The sequence below is a fragment of the Callorhinus ursinus genome, unplaced genomic scaffold (assembly GCF_003265705.2).
Source record: "Callorhinus ursinus isolate GAN/ISIS: 27379988/994484 unplaced genomic scaffold, GSC_fseal_2.0 scaffold8, whole genome shotgun sequence".
NCBI lineage: Eukaryota > Metazoa > Chordata > Mammalia > Carnivora > Otariidae > Callorhinus > Callorhinus ursinus.
In genome coordinates this window covers 72,667,357-72,689,201 of record NW_027397070.1, presented here as the reverse complement: position 1 = coordinate 72,689,201, position 21,845 = coordinate 72,667,357, and the positions used below count along the sequence as shown (strand labels likewise).

Sequence of the window (21,845 nt, the reverse complement as noted above, 5' to 3'; positions counted from 1 at the left end):
CGCACGCACACACGTCCGTACCTCTCTACGTCTGCGTGTGTGAAACGGAGCGTGCTCGGCGACTTCCAGCTGCAGCCCCACGCCAGGCCAGCCCAACCTGGCGTCTTCCTCCCCTCACACCCCCTTCCCCCCACGAGAACACAGTGCCCTTTGCCATGCACTCGGGATTTACCAGAGGCTGGTCCCCATAGAGGGAAGGGGAAGGACGGAAAAGGGAGCTGAGCGTCAAGCCCCGAAGGGTCTGAGATTTCACCCTGCTTGCAAGGGACAGGGGCGCCTCCCTGTCAGGGATGCCGCCCAAAGACCTGGGACACGGGAGCCCGTCACTCACGGCGCAGCGGGTCTGTTTCACGCCACATCCCTCGGGCCCACGTGGGTGCGGTGCACACAGGGCAGGAGCCTGCGTCTGGGAAACACCGACCTTCCCAGGGCACTGGTGGCAAGCCTGCCCATCCTGGCCCCAGACGGAGGTGTCATCAGGATCCTGGACAGCAAATCCATCCTCCACCTTGAGGGAAAGATGCTGCTTCCTTTTCTCCCTGGTGATCTGCTCACTGCATCCCTGGAAAGAGCTGCAAGGCCTCTGCTCAGGAGACACACAACACAGGGGCCCAGAGGACTGTCCTCCATGCAGGTCTGCGCTGTTTCATTGTCATGGATAATTACTCCCGGTGCTACAGCCTGTCGCTCTTCCTAATCGGCGTGGCTCGTGGGCTGGGCACCACGGTGGCGGGGGTGGGGGTGGGGGTGGGGTGGCTCAGGGCCAGGGGCCCTGCCAGACCACCCAGAGCTCCACACCAGGCTTTCCTGAATTCGGGTAAGTTTCTGAACTGACTGCAGTTCCTGGCCTTCGGGCAAGCACCGTGCCCGCAGCTGAAAATGGATCTTCATTCAGCCAGCCATCCTTCAACCCTGAGGAGCTCTGTTCCAGATGCCGGGGAAACAGCAGATGGCGCCTGTGTCCGCGGCGAGCAGCCACGCGCCCGGCTTCACACCCTACACGGCCCCTCACTCTCCAGGATCTCCAGCTAGTGGCCCGCGTCATGCATCCACAGGGGTTGACTGAGGTTCCAAGGCTGGGTCGCTGGCCCATGACGCCCACGAGGTCTGCGCAGGATTGGAGGTGGATATGAGCAAGAGAGGGGTGCTGGGAGGACCCTAAGGTCTTTGGCCAAGCCGCGGTGGCTGACAGGACCGGTGATAGAGACAGGACACTCTGGGTGGAGCGAAGACTTCCGTTTCAGGCCTGTTAGTTTGCCAGCGTCCAGGAGACACGGAGGGAAGTGAGACAGGAGGGGTGGGTCTGGGGGACACCGCCGGCCGGCCGTAGGTCAGACATGCGGCATGGATCAGGCAGGTGGCTGGAGCCTCCTCGGCTGGAGCGGGGGTCCCGCACACTCAAGCAGGTGCTGGACTCCATTCCTGCCGTTGTTGGTTGTCAGACGGAGGCCCCCACTTCCTGCGGCTGCCGGCCTGCCGGGGGGGGGGCTGCTCTCTGCCGAGCGGAGTGCCCACACACCTTCTCATGTGGCCCCTGCCTCCTCAAAACCAGCGTGGGAGGCGCCCCCATCCTTGTCTTGCTTGGGCCTCTGTGGCTTCCCCTTCTGCTGTCAGCCTCTTTTAAGGGCTCATGTGACCCAGTCAGGCCATCCCAGAAATCCGGCTATGCAGGTCACCCTGCCACGTAACAACGCAGCCACGGACAGGCATCTCGCCACGGCCACGGTCACAGGTTCTGGGTTGGTGCAGGGAGTCCTGGGGAGCCACTGATGGAATCCTGTCTGCTACAGCGGTACATGAACATACTGGGAGACCAGATGTCGGGCATCGTAAACTCTGTACTGTGGGGTAGACGGTGCTTCATCAGGGGCTGGGCAAGGCAGCCCAGGGAGTGGGTGTAGACAGAAGTGGTTTGAGGTCCAGGCCCTGGGGCACCCCAACATCTGGAGGGGGGAGAAGAGGAGGACCCAGCGAGGGGGCCCTAGAGGAGGGGCTTGAGGAGGTGCAGAGGCAGGTGGGTCCCCAGGCCTCTAGGGAATCTGTAGATGGGGCCCTCCCAGTGGCTGATGCAGTCGGTGACGGTGCATGTGGAAATAGCTAGTGGCTACCCGTGTAAGGAAACCAAGGGCTCCTTCAACAAAATCACATCCCAGCCCTCCAAGGGCGCCTACCTACAGGGCTCACCCTCGGAGGTCGTGCGTGGGAAAGCAAGCCCCCATGTGTGTGGGGGGGTGGCCAGAGGGGACCCCGATGACGCCCCCTCAGCCGTGCACCCAGGTCTGGTGGTCTGTGAGTTCAGGGACCGTGTGCACCCCAAAGCTATGCTGGGGGGATGGACCACCATGGGCAGATTTGGGGTTCCAGCCCATGCCCTTCTGCCTGCCCCTGAGGCCTGGACCCACACAGAGGGGAGGGTCCCCCTGCTCAGCTGGGGCTGGTGGCACCAAAGGCAGATGCCTGGCCCTGGCAGACCGTTTCTTGGGGCACCGAGAGGGTCTGGGCTGTTCACCTGGGCGGGAACACAGAAGCTGGGGAGCTGGGGGGGGTCTGTACAGGAGAGGACAACATGGTCCCTGGACAGAGAGACCAGGCAGGGGATCAGTGCAGGCAGAGGCCAGACGTGAGCTGGGGGTGCCAGGAGGAGGCCAGACTCCCTGCCCGCCAGATCTGCCCCATCTTCTCTTCCAGCCCCAGGGAGCTGGTAGGGTTTGTGTTCCTGCAGCTGATCCGATCCAGCCGATGTGAGGTGAGATTGCTTTCACCCCTCATGGGGCAGCAGCTCTGTGAGTGACCGCCACTCTTAATACAAATACCAAACGACAGAAAGGAAAGCATCTCTTAATGTCATTCTGTTTTTTTGTAGACAACACAGAGTCCAATGAGGAACCTTCCAGGATTCTGGATACCTAAGGATGTCTCATGGGAAAAGTTCACCAAACAAGGCACACAGGTACGTTCACAACAATGTTCCCGATGTTCAAAGAAAGTCCACTTGTCAAAGTGTAATTCTAACTCTGGCCACATCCAAAAGACTGAGTGATGACACCAGATGGGTGAGGTCATAAACCCTCTGGCCTATTTTCTTTGGCAGCAAACGTGTGCCCTGCCCAGTGGGACCCCCTCTAAGAGCAGACAGGAGATCCCAGGAAGGGTGGTGGGGGTCTCAGGGTTGGGGTCCAGCAAGGGTCCACGCCAGCAGGCGGGCCTGGAGAATCTCTGGGACAGGCTGCCTGGCCCATGGCCTCGGAGTCTCCTCTATGCCTGGGCCTGTCACCACCCCACCACTCCACCTCTACCCACGAGACTGGGGCAGACAGGTGGACCTGCAGGGCATGGTCCCAGGCGAGCCCAGGTGTCACTGAGCACAGCAGGGCAGGTGGGGGCTGTGGGGGCTCCCCTCCTCCTGCCTGGAGGTGGCTGAGCACATGCTCCCTAAGGCTCTAGGAAGGGGCTCTGCTGTGAGGCCACAGAGCCACAGTGTGGTTTTCTTTATTACTGAAAAGGCTGGACACTTGGACCGGGTCATACACACGTGTGGTCCAGTAATTCCAAGGGTCTACGACAGACCGTGAGGTACCACAGCCGGTGCATTACCCGAGACTGCGGGCCTGGGGGCCGGGCTTCTGAGGACCCTGCCTTCAATGTCCCAATCAGCGTAGTTCTTGGAGCACAAAAACAGAGAATGCTCCCAATGGGAACGTATTAAAAAAAGGTGAACCCCCTGCACTCAGATCCAGTATGGACAGTCCTGGGGTCCCAGAAATCTTTCCGGGCCTCCCCCTGCCCCACCATTCCCCTTCCACAGGACAGCTCCACCTGCTTGGAGCTTTGTAACCGTGGAACCGGTGTGCACTCTGGTGTCTTCTTCCTCCATGTGCACGCCTGCTCTTAGGCAGCAGTGTGCGTGCTTGCATATGCCCAGCTCATTCTCCCGCTGGGGCACTTGGGCTGTTCTCACTTTGGGGCTATAATGGAGGGGCCCCCTTTTTTAAAGATTTTATTTATTTGACAGAGAGCAAGAGAGCAGGAGCAGGGGCAGGGGTAGAGGGAGAAGCAGGCTCCCCACTGAGCAGACTTGATCCCAGGACCCTGAGATCGTGACCTGAGCTGAAGGCAAATGCTTCACCGACTGAGTCCCCCAGTGTCCCATTCGCACAGATTTTAGAACCAACTTGTTAGTTTCCAGGAAACAAGTTAGGGTTTTGATTGGGATCGCACTGAATCTACAGGTAAGTTTGAGAGAACCGCTATCTTTACAATGGGGAGTCTTCCAGTAGGGGACCTGGCATATTCCCCAGCTCAGTCCCTGACTTCTCTCCACGGTGGTTTGTGCTCCTTCGGGTACAGTCCGTGCATATTTGTAGCTAGATGCATCTGGTGCTGATGTTTTTGGTGCTTTGCAAATGGTGTCATTAAAACATTTTTTAAAATTCTATACTGGCTTGTTACTTGTATATAGAAATAGGATTATCTGATGGTCATGCCTAATACTTCATCTGAGTCATTTATGTGGAGATTTGCTATGGATGGAATGGTGTCCCCCTCCAGTTCCTATGTGGCAGTCCTGGCCCCCGGTGGACTGTCTTTGGAGGCAGGGCTTTTAGGAGGTAATCAAGGTTGCAAGAGCTCCTAGGGTGGGCCCTGCTCCGCGGGGACGGCTGGCTTCAGAGCAGGACCGCTCTCTCAAATCCTCCCACTCGCTCTGCACATCAGAACCTTCCCCATGGCCTTCCAAACTCTGGAACAGAGAGAAAACAAATCATGGCGGGTCTAGGTCACCCATCTGTGGGTGACCATGCCGGCTGGGACAAGATTCTTTGGATTTTCTACATTCAGAAACTGATCTTCTGGGAATAATGATCCCAATTCCTTTTGAATCCTTGTAACTTCTACTTCTTTTCCTTGCCTCTTTGCCCCCCAGGCCCTCCCACATGGTGCTGGGTAGAAATCTGCCCCTAATTCCTGATCACCGGAGGCAGCTTGCACGGTTTCACTATGGCACTGCACACTACAGGGTTTCCTGTAGGTTTTTTGTAAATACACTTTATTTAGGTGAAGGGAGTCCCTATGTTGTGTAGAAAAAAAAAAAAAAAAAAAAAAGAGCCTTCCCCAAGGAGGTCTGGTCTTTGCCCCTGGGCCCTGGGAGGGGATCCCCAACCCCCTGGGATGTCCTGCCTGCCTGTGGGTGACTGTTGGCAGGGGCCATTTGGTGTGGAAGCCCCGTGCGGGGGGGCAGTGGCAGGGGGGCCGCCTGGACCTCGTCCCTGCAGGACTTTCACAGTAACAAGCCACGACGGCAAGTGTGAGTTGTCGCGAGTCTCTGTAGTGAATTATTGAACCGAGGGTGGTCTTGGTGGCCCCAAACTTGAGGTGGGTGTCAGAAGTGAGGGGGGGTGCTGTGGGCTGTTCCTAACCTTGCACTTGTATATTCAGTTTGCTCAGTATTTTATCATGAATGGGGGTTGAATGTTACCAGGGGATACTTCTCCACCTGTTGAGGTTTCCAACTATTTCTTCATTTTGTTAATGTCATGAATTACTTGGTTTGGTTTGGAGTGTTAACCTTCTGTTTCCTGGAACAACCCTAACTTGGTCGTGCTTTATCTTCTTTTCTGTGTATTGGGGGACTTGGAGTTGCTACTATTGTTTGGAAGTTTCAAGTGTGGCTGTGAGAGCAGTCAGCCTGCAATTCTTCCTTCTGGCCTCCTTTCTGGGTTTTATCGTTGGGGTTATGCTGGCCCTTTGGTTGAGAAGAGTTCGATGCTATTTCCTCCATTTGAGTCGTTTTAACACGTTCCCGTTCACCTTGTCACTAATTCTCATGAATAAAATGATTGCTGTTTTTAAAAGTCTGAAAACTCCAATATCAGGGTCACCCATGAGTCTGTCCTATTATCTGTATGTTTTTTGGGGTTTTTTGCCTTGTTTTTTCCCCCCCCTTTCTGGTCTTGTGTCCCGGTATGCCTGCTAATATTTCATTTTATGCTGGACATTCTGGGTGAAAAAGAGTGGCAGCTCTGGAAGACAGACTCACTGCAGAGAGTATTTTTTATTTCTGCCAGTCTGACAGCGGGAACACACGTGGCTCTTCTTCCCAGCCGAAGGCCCTTCCACCAGGGAAGGGCATTTTCTCTCTTTTGCTTTGAACTGTGTTAATATCCCTTGCCCAGTTTCTATTGGTTTGCTCATCTCGCTTTCATTTGCAGGGTATCTGTGTGTTAAGGAATTTAATCTGTGTGGCATATGGCTAGGGACAAAAGTTCCCCCAGCTTCTTCCCACTGTTTGTCAGGCGAACATTTACATTTGTGCGAGTCACAGCCCATCATCTGTGCCACCCCCAGCACTGCAGGAACCCAGGTGGACTTTCTACTTCTCCCCCTCCACCCCCCACATCTGATCTTAGCAGAGTCATGCTCTCCAAGCCCCACTCAGGACCTGCCCCTCCTCTGCCCAGCATCCAGTGGTCTCCATCCCCCGCCCCTGCCTTCCGGATCCCAGGGCTCCTCCTCTCCAGCCCAGTCCCTTCCCTTTGGGGTCTGCACAGGGAGCCCACCTCACCTGGGCCTCTCCCAACACCACTTACCCCTTGGGTGGGTGCAGAGGCCCAGCACATGACACAACAGAGCAGAGAGGCTTCCCCTCGCTTAGGACTGCAGCCCTGGCCTGCACTCAAGCAATGTTGCTTGAATTAACGGAGTCAGGACTCTATATTCTACTTAAGACCTCTGGAGAAATTATTTTCTAAGAAACCTCCCCTGGACTTTTATGGTTTCATTCCTCGGATGTAAGCCTGGGAAGTCCCTGTGCTGACCCCCGGCTGCCCAGGGAGCTGCTGCCCCCTCCTCCTCTCCCCTCTAGCCCACTGTTCTCATTCCCCTTCCTAAGGTCCCTCCCCTCCCCTCCCCCTGCTCTCACTTCCACCCCCCTCCTCTTCCTAACATCCCTCCCCCCTCCCCTTCCTTGCCCCCCTCCGTCCCCTCCCCTCCAGCCCACCGCTCTCCCACCCTCCTCTTCCAAACGTCCCTCTGCCTTCCTCCCCCTCCTTTCCATCCCGTCCCCTCCCCTCCAGCTCACCGCTCTGAGGGTCTCCCTTCCCAAGCCTCTCCCGCCACGCCCCGCCCCGCTAGCCCTGCGCAGGCGCGCTGGGGCCGCGCGCGGAGACCTGGGAGTGGGCGGGGGCGGGGCGGCCAGGGCGCGGGCCCCAACGGCCAACGCGGCCGCGCGGGAACTCGCGCGCTAGGCCCCGCCCGCGGTTTGAACCGGAGGCCCCGCCCCCACGTTCGGCCAATCGGCGGGCGGGAGGGCCGGCGCCATGGCGACCCTTTGTGGGCGCGGAGCCGCCCGGCCCCGCCCCGCCCCGCGCGGCCCCGCCCCTCCCTCGGCGGCGGACGCGGGCGCAGACGGCGGTGGCGGCCAGGTGAGCGTCCCGGCGCGGGCGGCGGGCTTTGTGCGGCAGAGGCTGGCCTCCCTGGGCGCCCCGGGGGTCCGGGGTCGCGGCGGGGGGGGAGGAGGCGCGGCGGAGGAGGGAGCGCGACACGGGGCGGCCGGCCGGCCGGCCTGGCGGGGCTTCCGGCGCCCGGGGACTCCCGGTCGTGCCGCCGCAGCCCGGACTTCGGCTGTTCGGCTGTGTCTGAAGCTCAGAGCCGTGCTTGGCCCCGGGCTGGAAGCGCGCTGTGGGCTCCCGGAAGGGGAAGCGCGCCAGCCGGGGCCGTGGGCTGCGGCGCGGCCCCCCAGGAAGCCCCTCCGCCTCCCCACCTGGGATCCGGGTCGGCGCCGCCCGCCGAGCCCCGCGTCCGGCCGGCCGGTGTTTCCAGCGCCGACCGGAGGGCCCCGCACTGCCCTCTGCGCCCTCCCCCCTGCGCGGGGACCTGTGGTGCCCGGGCTCCCGGGTCTTCGTGCCCTGCTCTGCATTCCTGACACTGAGTGCGTGGTGCGTCCTAAGTCCTTGAGCGAAGCGGGGTTTTGCTGGTCCTAGGACGCCTTCCACAATGGCCCAGCCAGGGGCACCATTCTCTGGAACCCTGGAGGGCCGCACAATCTCTGCTGCGGACTGCAGGCCTCTCGAGTGTTCACTTTGGCTCCTTTTCCTTTGTCTCTGGGTTTTAATTGCTTTGAAAAGAAACGTTAAAGATATTTTGCAATGGTTTCCGTCCCCCGTACTCGAGTGGACCCAGCTTCTCTTTAAGCTGGCCAGGGAATATCGGGGAGCAAATGAGGACAGCCTTAGGTGGCCTCCCGCCCTGCCTGCCTCCTGTGCAGCCCAGCTGAGGCTGCCCAGTGCAGTGGAGGTGGACATCGGGGAGGCAGTGGGGGGTGAGGACACGGGAGAATTCCCGGGCCTGGCTGGTGGCCTATCTCCAGTGGGCTCCGTGTGCCCTCCTGCCCTGCCACTCAGGTGTGTGGGGGGAGCCGTGCTGCCTCTAGGGAAAGTATCGGAACCTCTTCCAGAAGTCAGGAGCAAGCTTAACGCCACGTTTTCAAAAGCTTATTGTCTGCAAAACAGGATTACCAGGTAATAGTTTGCTGGGAGATGCTCTGGTCCCAATGGAGGGCCTCCCAACTCTGTTTCCTCTTCTGGTGACCCTTGCGTTGCATGCACAGGACAGCAGGACTGAGTTAATTTTTTAAAAGAGAAAAAATGCCTGCTTACAAAATTAAGTTTAATGTCTTACACACTTTCTGCACATAACTTTATTTTCAGATTTTGCCATGTTTTACAACTGAAGTTGAAATTCAGAATGAAAAGTCAGTTATGATCTTTTTCTAAAAAGAATCACAGGTTTTATCTTGGAAAGAGGGCTAGGAAGTTTTTTACAGCTTCCTAAGGGAACATGCTTCCCGGCAGAGAAAGTTTGTGTATTTCATTCCAAGTAACAAAAGTACCTGAAATGCCCTTTTTAGTAATAGCTTAAGGAAAATTTCAAGACAGTGAAGATGAACCCCCACAGGTGGACTCCAACGCAGCCCTTCTCAAGACTTTGGCACACTTGCTCTGTCTTCCCGTTTTCCTTTGATGGGGTATTTCAGAGACAGTCTGATCATGTGACAGAAACAGAGTTCATGTGGATTTGCCTGAAAAACCTGAGTGTCATGAGTGTGCTTGGTGGTGGCTGAAGACGGTGGTGACAGGTCAGGCCAGAGCCGAGTCTGTCTGCTGCTTGGAGTCTGGGGTTTGCTGGCCACCGGGTGTGAGAGCAGCCGCAAGGAGAGAGAGGCCACTTGTCGTGAACCGTGGGGAGTCTGCCAGGCTGGGGTCCCCTTTGTCTTGGGGCTGCCCTGATGGGCACAGGACAGTGCCCCTCCCTGGCTCCACCCACCACAGGGGACCCTCAGTCTTTCTGTCTTCTTCAGTTTTCTTTGTTTGGTCAGCCCTTGGGCTGGAGGCTGTTGTGCTCTGACCAAGGGCTGAGCACCAATGGCCTGTTTGTCCACTGACTTTGGAGGGTTTTGAGCGAAACACTGTTAACCCTGAGGGGTTGATGGGCCTTAACTCAGTAAGACCTCCCGGCCATCTGTGGAAGTGGATGGAGGTGCGTAATACCGAACGCTTTTTTGTTCAGAACTGAATGGTGAGTCAGGCTCTGCAGTTACGACAGCCTGGGAAGTGTGGGGTCTTGTGTGCTGTGCTCGAAGGGTCAAGCGCCCCAGACCACCATCCTGGGCTGCCCAAAGAGCTGTGCTTGGGGGAATGTGTGCCCACCTCTGCTGCCTTCAGAACCGTACTCTGCGCTGACTGTCCCAAACACAAATGTCTGAGGAGGGTGATCCTCACCGGCCACCTTCAGCCTGGCGCATCACCCCGACACGGCTCTGGTGACAGCACCTGGGCTCGTGTGATTGGATGCGCTGCCCTTGAGCTACTCTGTCTCAAGTCCTAAGTCTGCCAGCATTTCCTTGTACAGAGTGCAACAAAAATTAACAGTTGCTCAGGGTTCGGGACATTTGAAGGGAATAATTAGAATGGCTTTGAACACATACTTGTCCTGGCATGCGGAATGAGATCCAAGCACTTAGTGATGCAGGGGCGGCAATATCTAAAATGGTTTAGATTTAAACTAATGTGGTGGCCTTCCCCCCATCAACTTGTTTATGTATTTTCTTTATAATCAAGGTATCATTTATTTCATACAATGCAATGAGCAGTTACTAGTGGTGCAGTTCAGGGAATCTGACAAATACCATGCTCCTGTCAAGATGGGGTGAATTTCCATCATCCTGGGGAGTTCTCGACTGACCCTACTCCTCCGCTGGTAACCATTCTGCTATTTTAGAACTTAGGTTAGCTTTACCTCTTCTAGAAGTTCATATAAATGGAATCATATGGTACCTATTTCTTTGTTTTTGCTTTGTAATTAGGCATAGTATCTGAGGTTTGTCCATGATGCACAGGTCCGTGTGGATTTGCTGGGTGGTGTTCCATTGTCAGCACCCCAGCTTACCCATTTGACTTGCTTATTTTGAATCTGAAAATAATGTTTACATCCAGGGTGATGAAACAGGTTAATGGCAGGGGCCTGGAAGATCGAGCTGGGTTAATGACTACAGTGGAGGGGAACTTCCCAGCAAATGTGAAAAAAATCCCTACAGAAAAGCCTGGTGCAGGGCCAATTGATGGCGCCTTCCTAGAGAGCAACTTGATGGTGTGTATTACGTGCCTTACAAATGCTCCTGCTCTGCCCCTAGTAGAACCCCTGCAGGGCCAAGTACTGCCAGTATCAGAACCTAGAGTCAGAACCCAGCGTCACTCTAACTGGGGAGACTCTGAGTGGTGTAAAAGCAGGGATACGGCTCAGTTCCTTGTAGTGTGTTTATACCTGAGGGTCACCGCCAGGCTGTCGGAAGTGACGGTCAGCTTTTGCGTGTGGTGGAAAGTGTGTAAGCAAGAAAAGCAGAGCCCGGAGTGAGCTCTCAAGCACAGAGAAGAACCTGCTTAGGGAGATGCTGAGAAGAACCCGCGTCCTAACTGGATCTCTGAGGGGTCGGCCATGGTAATTTTTGTCTTGTACTTCTGCTCTCCCCAGTTATGTACAGTAAGCTGCAGAAACCAATGAAGGCACCTGTGGGAGAAGAGCAAAGGCTGTTTACTGGGAGCACCTGCAGCCAGGGAGTGGGCCACCTCCTGGCTTGCGGGCAGACACTTGGGGACAGGCAGGGGAGTGGCAGCACTGCCAGCTGGAACCGGCTTCCAGGGCCCCTGATGGGGGCTGCAGGCTGGGGAGGCAGCAGCCCTTGTGGTTTCGTGGGCAGCACGTTTGGATTTTTCTAGGAAGTGGGGACAAATATTAGGGCAGCCGTCGGTTATTGATGAAGCCCTGGCCCTTGGGGTGACTGTTACAGACGACATCGGCTTCCTGGGTTGTCATGGAGATACAAGTCTTGACTTCCTGGTCTGTGTTAACCTTAAAAATGAAAGTCAGTTATTTTACTAGCGAAAATGGATTTATTTGTGTGAAAAATTAGTAAAAGGACACCTCATTTAGAATGGCCTCAGGAGGCTGGCAGGAGCAGCGCTCCCCGCACCCCCCTCACTGACCACTACAGACCCAACCGGAAGACACGTCCCTTGCTCATGGATACTCTGTTACCTTCCCAGCAGGAGGAAGGAAGGTTTCCTCCTCCCCTGGCAACAGCCCAGCCAATGAGAGACCGTCATGGCCCCACCAATGGGAGCCTGTCCTAGCCCAGCCAATGGGAGACAGTCCCGGCTCAGCCAATGACAGATGGTCCAGCCTAGCCAATGAGAGACTATCACGGCCCTTCCAAAGGGAGGAGGTCCCAACCCAGCCAATAAGAGACTGCCCCAAGCCCAGCCAATGAGAAACCTCTGTGAGCTCCCAGTTTACTCCAACGGGCTTTCCGATTACAACAGCCCCACTCCCCGCCCCCCAGAAAAGCGCCTCCTCTGCGATGTTCTCGGGTTTTTCCGTAGCTTGCTTGTCCTGCATTGAAACTGTTGTTCCCACATAAATCCATCTTTTGCTGGTGAGATAACTGGTAGGTTTATTTCTGAGGTTAACAACGTGCACGCTCCGGCGAAACCATAGGCAAACCCAACGAAGGTGAGTAAGGAGGGAGATGGAGGAAACCAAGTCCCTTGGAGAAAAGTAGGAGCTCGGGGTGGTGAGGGTCTCCCACCGGCTGAGTTGCAGTGTCGGTTTCCTGTGGGAGATGCAGTGTGCATATTTCGGGGGGGGGCTGTCATTGACATGAGTGGTACTGGCTCCCCCTTCTAGCTTCTGCATTTTAGTGAGGCTTGCCTTTATTAACTTTTCTGGCTGGTTGCTGCAGGTAAGGGGTTGGCGTCCTGGATGGATCTAGCTGGTACCCTGTGTATATTCATTCTTTCAAAGCAGATATTAACAGGGGCCCTCCCCAGGCTTTTCCTGATGTGCTGTGTTCCTAAGTGCTGTTCCGGGCTGTTTTTAACTGGAGCAGCTGTGGCAGGCACTGAATTCAGCCTTGGTGTGGGAGGCTCCCACTGCACTGACCACGCATAAGCTCATGTCTTGGGCTTTCTGAGGACCCCTCGAGGAAAGGGAGATGGGGCCCCAGGGAGTTGGGTGCTTGGCGAGGCGTCTTGAGCTATGTGAGCTGTGGGTCTCTCGCTGCCCCCAGCGGCCCTGGTGTTGCTAACCGACCTCGCTATGCAGGGCTCGCAGAAAGGGTGGCTCTGAGTCATTCTCTTGGTAACTTGGGCTTCATTATGTTATTTGAGTGAGTTTTGTTGGGCTCTAAATTAAATCGGTTGCCATACAGAGTTGGGATTTTATTTTATTTTTTTAAAGATTTTATTTATTTGACAGAGTGAGAGAGCACAAGCAGGGGAAGCAGCAGGGAGAGGGAGAAGCAGGCTCCCCGCTGAACAGAGAGCCCGATGCGGGGCTCGATCCCAGGACCCTGGGATCATGACCTGAGCTGAAGGCAGCCGCTTAACTGACTGAGCCACCCAGGTGCCCCCAGAGTTGGGATTTTAGATTTGGTTGAAAAGAGATAACTAAAAGACAAAGAAGTAAAGTGACTTGCCAAAGAGGAACCCTGAAGACTTAATTTTTCCCCCAACACAGGGTATCTTGTAGTTTGACATAATCTCATATTAATTCTTAATATACTCATCAATTTTAAGCAAGTGGCTTTAACACAAATATTGACAGAAAAAAGCTTCTGTAAAAGTTGAATTTGCAGTTACAACAAAGAACTTGAATCCTTTGCTACCAGTAGTGAGTGAAATTTTTTCATGTGTTGTGGTGGTAAACCTGTTCATTCATTTGTTTAAAAAATAGTCGATAAGTCAGTGTGTGGCCGGTGTCCTGGTAGAAATGGCAGTGGTTTCAGGCTTTAGAGTTGGTAACCTGTTTGCTGTTCTGGGGAAAGTAGTCTGGGAGGGGAATAAGCTACAGTCACTTAGCATTTTAAACTTTTTAGTTTGAAGTAACTACAGATGCGTAGGCCACTGTAAAGAAATGATGTGGAGCTACACCTCCTCCCCAGTGTTGACATTTAAATGGACACGCAGACACACATGTCTTCTGTGTAACCACAGAGCTGAGTGATCCTGTGTGCACACACGTGGTTCTGTGCGGTCAGAGCACATGGAGAGCTTCGTGGACGCACTATACCCACTTCCTATCTAGGTCGTGTTAGAATGTTCCGGAAATGTATGCCATATGCAACAATTTGAGGTGGACTTTCTCGCTCAGCATAATTCCCCTAGGACTCCTCCAGGTTTGGGTCTCTCTAGGGTATGCCGCCCTCCTGCTGAGTGGCAGTGTGTGACTGGTGCCCCGAGTGTGTCAGACACTCCCTGGTGCTGGGCTTTGTTTCCACTGGGTCATTATGTGTAGAGCTGCTAGGAACATTCTTGTGCAGGTTTTGGCATGAATGTTGGCTTTCATTTCTTTGGGATAAATGCCCCCAAGGTCACTTAATTTTAAAAATTTCTTAAAATGGTAAACGTATGGGGGTGAGATCTTTGACACTGAAAGGAAACCCTGGGGACAGAGGTCCTTTTTCTGTCTATTTAAGGGTGGGGCTGGCAGGAGTGAGTCCTCAGAGGGCTCCTGGCGGGGGTGCAGAACTTTGGGGGCCTGAGTGCAGACAGCACAGGCACCAGCCCCGCCTCCCACGGTTCTCGGGGGCCCTGGGCACACGCCAGATAGGCCAGCAGCAGTCAGAGAGAGCCACTGGATTGATTTAAAAAAAAAAAAAAACCTAAAAATTTACAAATTTAAAAGACTAATCCTCTTTATGAATAACTCAAATTAATTACTTGAAATAAGGGGTATCTGGGTGGCTCAGTTGGTGAAGCATCTGCCTTCGGCTCAGGTCATGATCCCAGGACCCTGGGATCAAGTCCCCACATTGGGCAGGTGGGGAGCCTGCTTCTCCCTCCCCCTCTGCCACTCCCCCTGCTTGGGCTCTTTCTGTCAAATAAATAAGATCCTTTTTAAAAAGTTACTTGAGAGCGCCTGGGTGGCTCAGTCGTTAAGTGTCTGCTTTTGGCTTGGGTCATGATCCCGGGGTCCTGGGATCGAGCCTCACGTCGGGCTCCCTGCTCAGCGGGAAGCCTGCTTCTCCCTCTCTCACTCCCCCTGCTTGTGTTCCCTCTCTCACTGTGTCTCTCTCTGTCAAATAAATAAAATCTTTAAAAAAAAAAAGTTACTTGAAATAAAAATGTTTAGCTACTTTACGAACTTGAGAAGAGAGAAACTTGATGCGTTATGGCTTACCTTTGTTCTAGAAAGGGTAAACCTCACACGCTGCTTGTGGTAAGCCCTGAGAGTCGGCTCCGGAGCCCTCCTGGTGCCTGGCCAGGTGGTGCAGGTACCAAGCTGGGCCCCCAGACCTTTCCTGCTCTGCTTTTTAATTCTCCAGAGATCTCTCAACCTAGAATGAGTTCAAAAGAACAGTCTGCTCCTATTTTGGCTTCTGAAAGCAGACATCTAGTGAGCCTGCTATGGTATATGAGACCAGTGCCACCCCAGAGCCTCCAGGTGCATCCTAACCTGCCCCAAGGTGTCTGGTCCTCCAGGCTGGAATGGCAGCTGGCCTCAGAGTCCCCACCTGTGCCCAGTGAGGCGGAGTCCAAGCTGTACCTTGGAGGAGGGGGGACACAGTTGTCTAGGGAATCAGCCCAAGTGTCGTTCTCCCCCTACCCTCACCAGCCGAATGTGCTGCCAAGACCCTGGGCTGTGAAGACTTGGGCCCTCTGGACCCAAGGGGCACATTTCGGCAGGGCTGTGGCAGGAAAGCCCTGAGGGGACAGCGGCTGCCCATGGCGGGGACCCACGGTCATCAGCTTGGGCACAGGCTGGGGGGTGGCAGGCAGGCCAGCACCTGTCCCGCTTCCCCCATGCTCTCCTCCCTTGTGGGCACCAGTGCCCAGAATTTGGGTGTAGAGTTTCAGCCTTGCTCTTCACAAGTGTATTTCCTGTATTTGTAGTCCGTTTGTCTTTCCTGATGGAGATGGGGGCGGGGAGTGGTTTAGAGCTCTGTTGTGTGTCGGAGCCCTCCCTCCCAGAAGCTGGGGCGCCATGTGCCCCCAGGACCACATTGGTGGTGTTACCGCAGCCAGTCCCCCTCCTACACCCGCCTTTGGCAGTTGCAGACTGTCTCAGGGCAGGGTCTGCTGGGGACTCTGGAATGTGCTAAATGGCATCCTCCTTGCTTTCCACAGGGCACGATGTTTGCACGGGGGTTAAAGAGAAAAAGTGCCGAAGACGGGGAGGATGTGGAAGGAGGCCTGGCAGGTGCCCAGGCCATGCCTTCCTACAGCCTGCAGCGCCAATCGCTCTTGGACATGTCCCTGGTCAAACTGCAGCTGTGTCACATGCTGGTGGAGCCCAACCTCTGCCGCTCGGTCCTCATAGCCAACACAGTCCGGCAGATCCAGGAAGAGATGGCCCAGGATGGGACCTGGCGTGTGGTGGCACCCCAGGCGGCAGGGCGGGCGCCATTGGACCGCCTCGTCTCCACTGACATCCTGTGCCGCTCGGTGCGGGAGCAGGAGGGGGAGCGCCCTGCCCCTGATGCGGGAGATGGCCACACGCCAGACCTGGTTCCGGGACTTGCCACAGTCCCATCTGCACAGGCCCTGAGGAACCCTCAGAGCAGCCTCTGGGAAGTGGACAGCTCTCGAGAAAACAGAGGAGGCTTTCAGAAGTCCCTGGATCAGATATTTGAAACGCTGGAGAATAAAACCTCTGGTTCTGTGGAAGAGCTGTTCGCAGACGTGGACAGCTCCTACTACGACCTGGACGCGGTGCTCACGGGGATGGTGGGTAGCACCCAGTCGGGCCACGGCAGCGGGCTCCAGGCCTTCTCCCCCGCGACCGCCGCACCTCCCAGTTCCAGCTGCAGGTCGGATCTGGGCGAGCTGGACCACGCGGTGGAGATCCTGGTGGAGACTTGAGAGGGCAGCTGTGCCCTGATGGGACACATCGTGGATGGATTCATAAGGCATCCAGAGTGCTTGGCCTGTGATGCTTGCTGCCCTGCATCTGCGGGCTCAGCGCCTGGTTTGTCTGTGATGAGAATGTTCCAGAACACCATCCAGTTGCCCTCTCCCATTTCTCCCCAAGGGGGCTAGGCGGTTTTCCTTCGGGCTGGTCATCCGGGCCAGTCTGACACCCCGCTGGCCTTGGGCGCTCGTCCCCTCTGTCCTGCTGCAGCTCTGTGGAGGGCTCGAGTTGCCAGCTCTGTATCCAGCCTGGTTTAACTTTAGATAGGTGAATTTTTTTAAATTAAGTTTTATATGTTTTGGGCAATATTTTGTCTTAAGATATATTTTTTAAACTTTTTATACTTTTATCTTTTTAGATTTTTTCAGCTATTTTCTTACAAGTATATTTTTTCTATAAACATTTTCTGCTGCTACATTAGAAACTTATAACCTAAACAGTTGCAGTTGGTGTATTTCTTTTTTTAAGGTTTAGGTAAGGACTTGTTTTACATGAAGCTTCACTCCATGTAGTGTACCTAGGTCATGATTTTCACTTGACGTTTGTGTGCACCTTCTCCTGTCCTCGTGACGATTAGAGCACCTTGCACAGCCCCACCTTTTATTCTTGAGTGTCATTACCAGATCTGCTGTGCCAGCCCTGTCTTCGTTAGAGTTACGTGGGGATTTCAGAAGGTTTTATTTATGCCTATTTATATGTATGTGTTGGAGGCAAAGGTCAGATCCTGTCAGTCAGACTGTGGGCACCCCAGGTGTCTCAGGTGGTGCCTTCAGAGGATCTGACTCTCGGGGCCCCTCTTGTGTGGTTTTCCCAGCACAGTGGGCCTCTCCCGGGAAGATGCTGCCCGCCAGCATGCCTCACCACTGTAGAGGGCCTCCGACTGGTATGGACATTAATCAAGGGAAACCTCACTAAAAGAGAGTGGGGAAGCCTGCAGAGGGGGCTCGCACTCCACCCCACCGGACATCGAGGGTTGTCGATCACAGACCCAGCAGAAGACTCCTCTACAGGAAGGAGTCAGTTGCAGGCCCCACAGGAAAAGGTGCACATTGCATCTCCCCCCAGAAACTGCTGGCCCCAGCACCTCAGCCAGAAACAAGCCCTCATCACCCAGGACTCCCGCTTCTCTCCAGTGGACTTCCGTTCCAAACAGCCCTTCCGCTTCCTTCTTTCTCCATAAATAATGTTCCTCTCATTTGTTGGACTTGTGTGTGGTTCTGCCGTAGCAGGTTGTAATTCTGTTATTCCTGAGTAAACCCATCTTACTGGTAAAAAGGTCAACACTAGCCTAGCTGCTGGACCCACATTTGCCGGGCTGGCATGCGCGGAGGTCGCCATGTGCCAGGTGTGTGTGGAAAGGGCGCTGGACTGGAGCGTGCCCATGCTTGCTTTGGTGCTGGGACAGAACTGTGAGGTGAAGTCCAGAATTAAATCTGGGCACTCATCATTGTATGACTTCTCAGTCCCGAGGGTGGTTGACAGTGGGGTTGGCGGAACAGTGCCGCGGAAGTGAGCTTTGGGGTACCCTGCGTGCTCCCTGTGACCCTGCCCTCGACACTGGGAACACCCACACCTTTTTGATTTTTTCACTGGTTTACAAGTAAGCCTGCACTCCCCGCCCCACCCCTGCCCATCTCTTGCTTCTCGCGCTTTTTCTTCTTTGCCCAGCCTTTAGCCAAAACAGTCTGTTTTCTTTCCTGCATAAGACCTTTCTTTAATATCCACCATGTACACATTGCTTTATTAAACATTACCCAGCAAACAAAATGGAAGTGTGTTCATTATCAGCTACAGCATAATCCACGAGTGGATCTTTTTTCCTAGGTCAGTTCAGCTGGCTTATCTGTTTCACTTGGATGTGTTAAATTGGCACTTTGCCAACCACACAGGCTTCGACGTTCAGCACCTGCTTCTGCCCCAGTTGTGGGGCTGGGGGGAGGCTCCGACAGTGCCCTGGAGGAGCCAGCAGCAGGCTGAGACTTCCACGGACGGCTTCCTTCGGATTCTGAACGTACTTTTTCCTCGTGGAAAATAAAGTCTATGTGTCTTAATAAACAATAAGCCTGAAACTGTGAAAAATTAGTATAAGACACCTCATTTAGAATGGCGTCAGGAGGTCGGCAGGAGCAGCGCTCCCTGCACCCCCGTCACGGACCACTGCAGACCCAACGGGAAGACACGCCCCTTGCTCATGGATACTATGTTACTTTCCCAGCAGGAGGAAGGGAGGTTTCCTCCTCCCCTGGCAACAGCCCAGCGAATGGGAGCTTGTCCCGGCCCAGCCAATGGGAGACAGTCCCGGCTCAGCCAATGACAGATGGTCCAGCCTAGCCAATGAGAGACTATCACGGCCCATCCAAAGGGAGGCAGTCCCAACCCAGCCAATAAGAGACTGCCCCAAGCCCAGCCAATGAGAAACCTCTATGAGCTCCCAGTTTACTCCAACGGGCTTTCCGATTACAACAGCCCCACTCCCCGCCCCCCAGAAAAGCGCCACCTCTGCGATGTTCTCGGGTTTTTCCATAGCTTGCTTGTCCTGCATTGAAACTGTTATTCCCACATAAATCCATCTTTTGCTGGTGAGATAACTGGCAGTTTTATTTTCAAGGTTAACAAGTACCTTGTGTCTTTATATGTTTTCTTTAAAAATTACATTTTCAGTCTCAGTGGCTGCAGCGCCCACTTGCCCCTGTCCGAGGTGGAGCAGTTCAGAGAACCGGTGCGCTCCGGACGGCCAGCCGAGCAGGGCCTCCAGCTTGGGGGTCCCCACCTCGCTGACACAGCTGCTCCTGCCCTTCCTTTCCCCCTTTGTTCTCCTGTTGTCTCCCAGCTGCCCGTTTGCATTCCAGGGGCTCCCTCCCGTGGGACGCCTCACGCCCACCTGGTGGCCCAGCTGCCCTGGGCAGGGCCAACTCTGCAGGCCCTCTGTCATCTCAGCCGGGCTGGCTGGTGGGCACCTGACTGCGGATGGCCCTGGAAACATGTGAGCGCCTCTAGAGAGGGGCAGAGGCAGAGTGGCCAGTTGCCGGGATGCATCCTACCTGCACGTGCAGGACTCCGGCCGGGATGCATCCTACCTGCACGTGCAGGACTCCGGCCGGGATGCATCCTACCTGCACGTGCAGGACTCCGGCCGTCCAAGCGCCCCTGTCGGCCACAGCATGCTAAGGCTCCTGTCCTCACCCCATTTCTCCTGCTGCCTCTCCGGTGGGGCAGGGGAGCTCTGTGGTTCTGGGCTCTGGGCAGGGGAAGCCTGGCTTGAGGGCAGCGGGTCTCGGGTGCATGTCTCCTGCTGCTCCCGAACATGGCTGAGCCTCTGCTCGCCCTCCTCAGCCAGGACGGGCCTCGGGTATGCCTGCCACCCCGCTGCCCCTGCTGTCTTGACTTGTGGCTCCCAGGGCGGGCGGGGGCCCCGCCGCTGCCCCCGGAGCCTGGGGGGAGGGGAAGCAGGTTTCAGGGTTGACAGCCGGCCTGTGAAAAATTCCAGGGGGGGCCGCGCCTTGACTGACAGCCCCGAAGGTCACACGAAGGTCGAGCGGCGTGGCCGCCGATGGGCCTTAGGTTGGAAGAGCCTCTGAACCAGCAGTCGTAAATGTACGTGGAGTTGCCTTTCTGGATAGCAAGTGATAGGATGAAAGCTTTGTCACGGGGCGAGGGGGTTCAGGAGTGCAGCCAAGAAGCGGGGGGGGAGCATGGAGACGGATCAGGCAGTGGTTAGTCAGAGTGCCGCTTTCCTGCAGTTTGTGACGTTTCTTGCAATCGCCTTTTTAAATTCTTGGAACCTGTTTCTTTTCTCATTCTGTTCTCTTTTTGTGGCTAATTTTGTACTTGTAGTTTTGTAGTCTTTTGGGAAAAAAGCCCCCAAGTCTATAAACTGCAGCGGGGTGCTCCTTGGGGAGCGTTAGAAGGTCATTGACGCTGGGGCTGTCGCCTGGCAGAGCAGTGTGGCCTTCTCTACCTGCGCTGGCCTTGTCCCTGGAGCACTGCCCCTACACGGAGGCCACCGTCGGAACGGCCGGCCGTGGGCAGCACCTGCTGTGCATGTCGGAGCCAGCTAAGCTGAGCCTAGCCGGGTGGCCGGGCGCAGGGCCCAAGGTGGTGCAGCTCCACGGTGGCCCCACCTACCGGATGGCACATGACCCAGGGCTGAGAGCTGGGCACAAGCCCGGCTGTGCTTCCTGCCCCTGCACTAGAGGGGCCAAACCCCTGGAAGCCAGCCTCCAGGAGGCCCCTGGCCAGGGTCTCGCTCTTTTCCCGCCTAGGCTACTGGCCTGAGAGCGTCATCAGCACCAAGGCACCAGATGCAGGACAAACCCCTCCTGGGGAGGGCAAAACAAGGGGAGCCTGGGTCGACGGTGGCCCCGAGTAGCTGCTGAGCACCCCGAGTCAGTGACCTGTGGCCTCTTGCGCCCTCATGCTGGGGGTGCCTCTCTGCCCTGTGACCTGGGATCCACCCACCCCAGGTCCAGGGGTGGGGCAAGGTCAGGGGCCTGGCCCAGTTCTTCAGCCAGCGCCTGTCTGCCCAAAGCCCAGGCCTCACGGTGAGGACAGAGATGTGGGTGAGCTCCCTGCCCGTGACCCTGCTGTGGGGGCCTGCCCAGCGGGATAGGGAAGGCTCCCCGGGGAGTCTTTGGTTGGCATGCGTGACGTGTGTGGGTGTGTGCGTGTGGCTGTTGGAGGAGGCACAGAGAGAATGATTCCCTGGGGGTGGTTGGGGGTTTGCTTATGTGTTACTGGACCGTTCATGTCCCCCAAATTCGTATGTTGGAATCTATCTTCATTGTGCTGGCGTGAGGAGGGGCCCTCCGGGAGGCGCCCTCACAATGGGCTCGAGCCCCTGTCAGAGGAGATGTGACAGCTTGCTTGCCGGCTGCCCTCTGCCCTGCAGACGCCCAGTGAAGGCAACCGGCTGTGAACCAGGAGAGGCCCACAGCGACTCCCCGCCTCCAGCACGGTGGGAAGGAGCTTGTCCAAGCCTCGCACGTGGCAGCATTCTGTTCTAGTGGCCTGAGCCCGCTGAGACACAGTGTCCCTTCCGGCGCCCACCCCTCCTGTGGGCTGCCCTCCCCACCTGGTCCCCGCCCACCCAGTACCCACCCACGGGGTCCCCGAGTTTCAGAAGCCACCTGCACCGGAGCTTGGTGCTCAGAGCCCCTGCTTCCGCCCTGGGTCATCCTTGCAGACAGACCCGGTGGCTGGCTTTGAGGGGCGCCGATGATGGGGAAGGGCCCTGCTGAAACCCTGCCCACCGGGCCCCCACCTGCAGCTAAGGGGCTTGTGCTGCTTGCCACAGGCCAGCCCGGGGACGGGGGCACGATGACTCTCAGGATGGGGGGGCCCTCTGGCCACAGAGAAAGGTCCCCTGTAAGAGTAGACACACTAGAGCC

General features: G+C 55.9%; 1 protein-coding gene across 5 annotated transcripts in view; it reads left to right on the top strand.

Moving 5' to 3' along the window:
* Positions 1 to 18,225, top strand: part of CDCA4 (cell division cycle associated 4) — a 30,509-nt gene extending 12,284 nt beyond the window's left edge. Inside the window, exons 1-3 of one of the 5 annotated variants that reach the window (XM_025869244.2) lie at positions 2,681 to 2,746; positions 2,864 to 2,950; positions 15,675 to 18,225. In XM_025869244.2, coding sequence (XP_025725029.2) covers positions 2,879 to 2,950; positions 15,675 to 16,409 — 807 coding nt within the window. In that variant the 5' untranslated portion in view covers positions 2,681 to 2,746; positions 2,864 to 2,878 and the 3' untranslated portion in view covers positions 16,410 to 18,225. Of the gene's footprint in view, positions 1 to 2,680; positions 2,747 to 2,863; positions 2,951 to 7,366; positions 7,419 to 10,620; positions 10,642 to 11,960; positions 12,061 to 15,674 lie in introns of those variants that run through there. The other 4 variants (XM_025869245.1, XM_025869246.2, XM_073895967.1 and 1 more) reach the window with 4 other exon arrangements.
* The last annotated feature ends 3,620 nt before the right edge of the window (positions 18,226 to 21,845 follow it).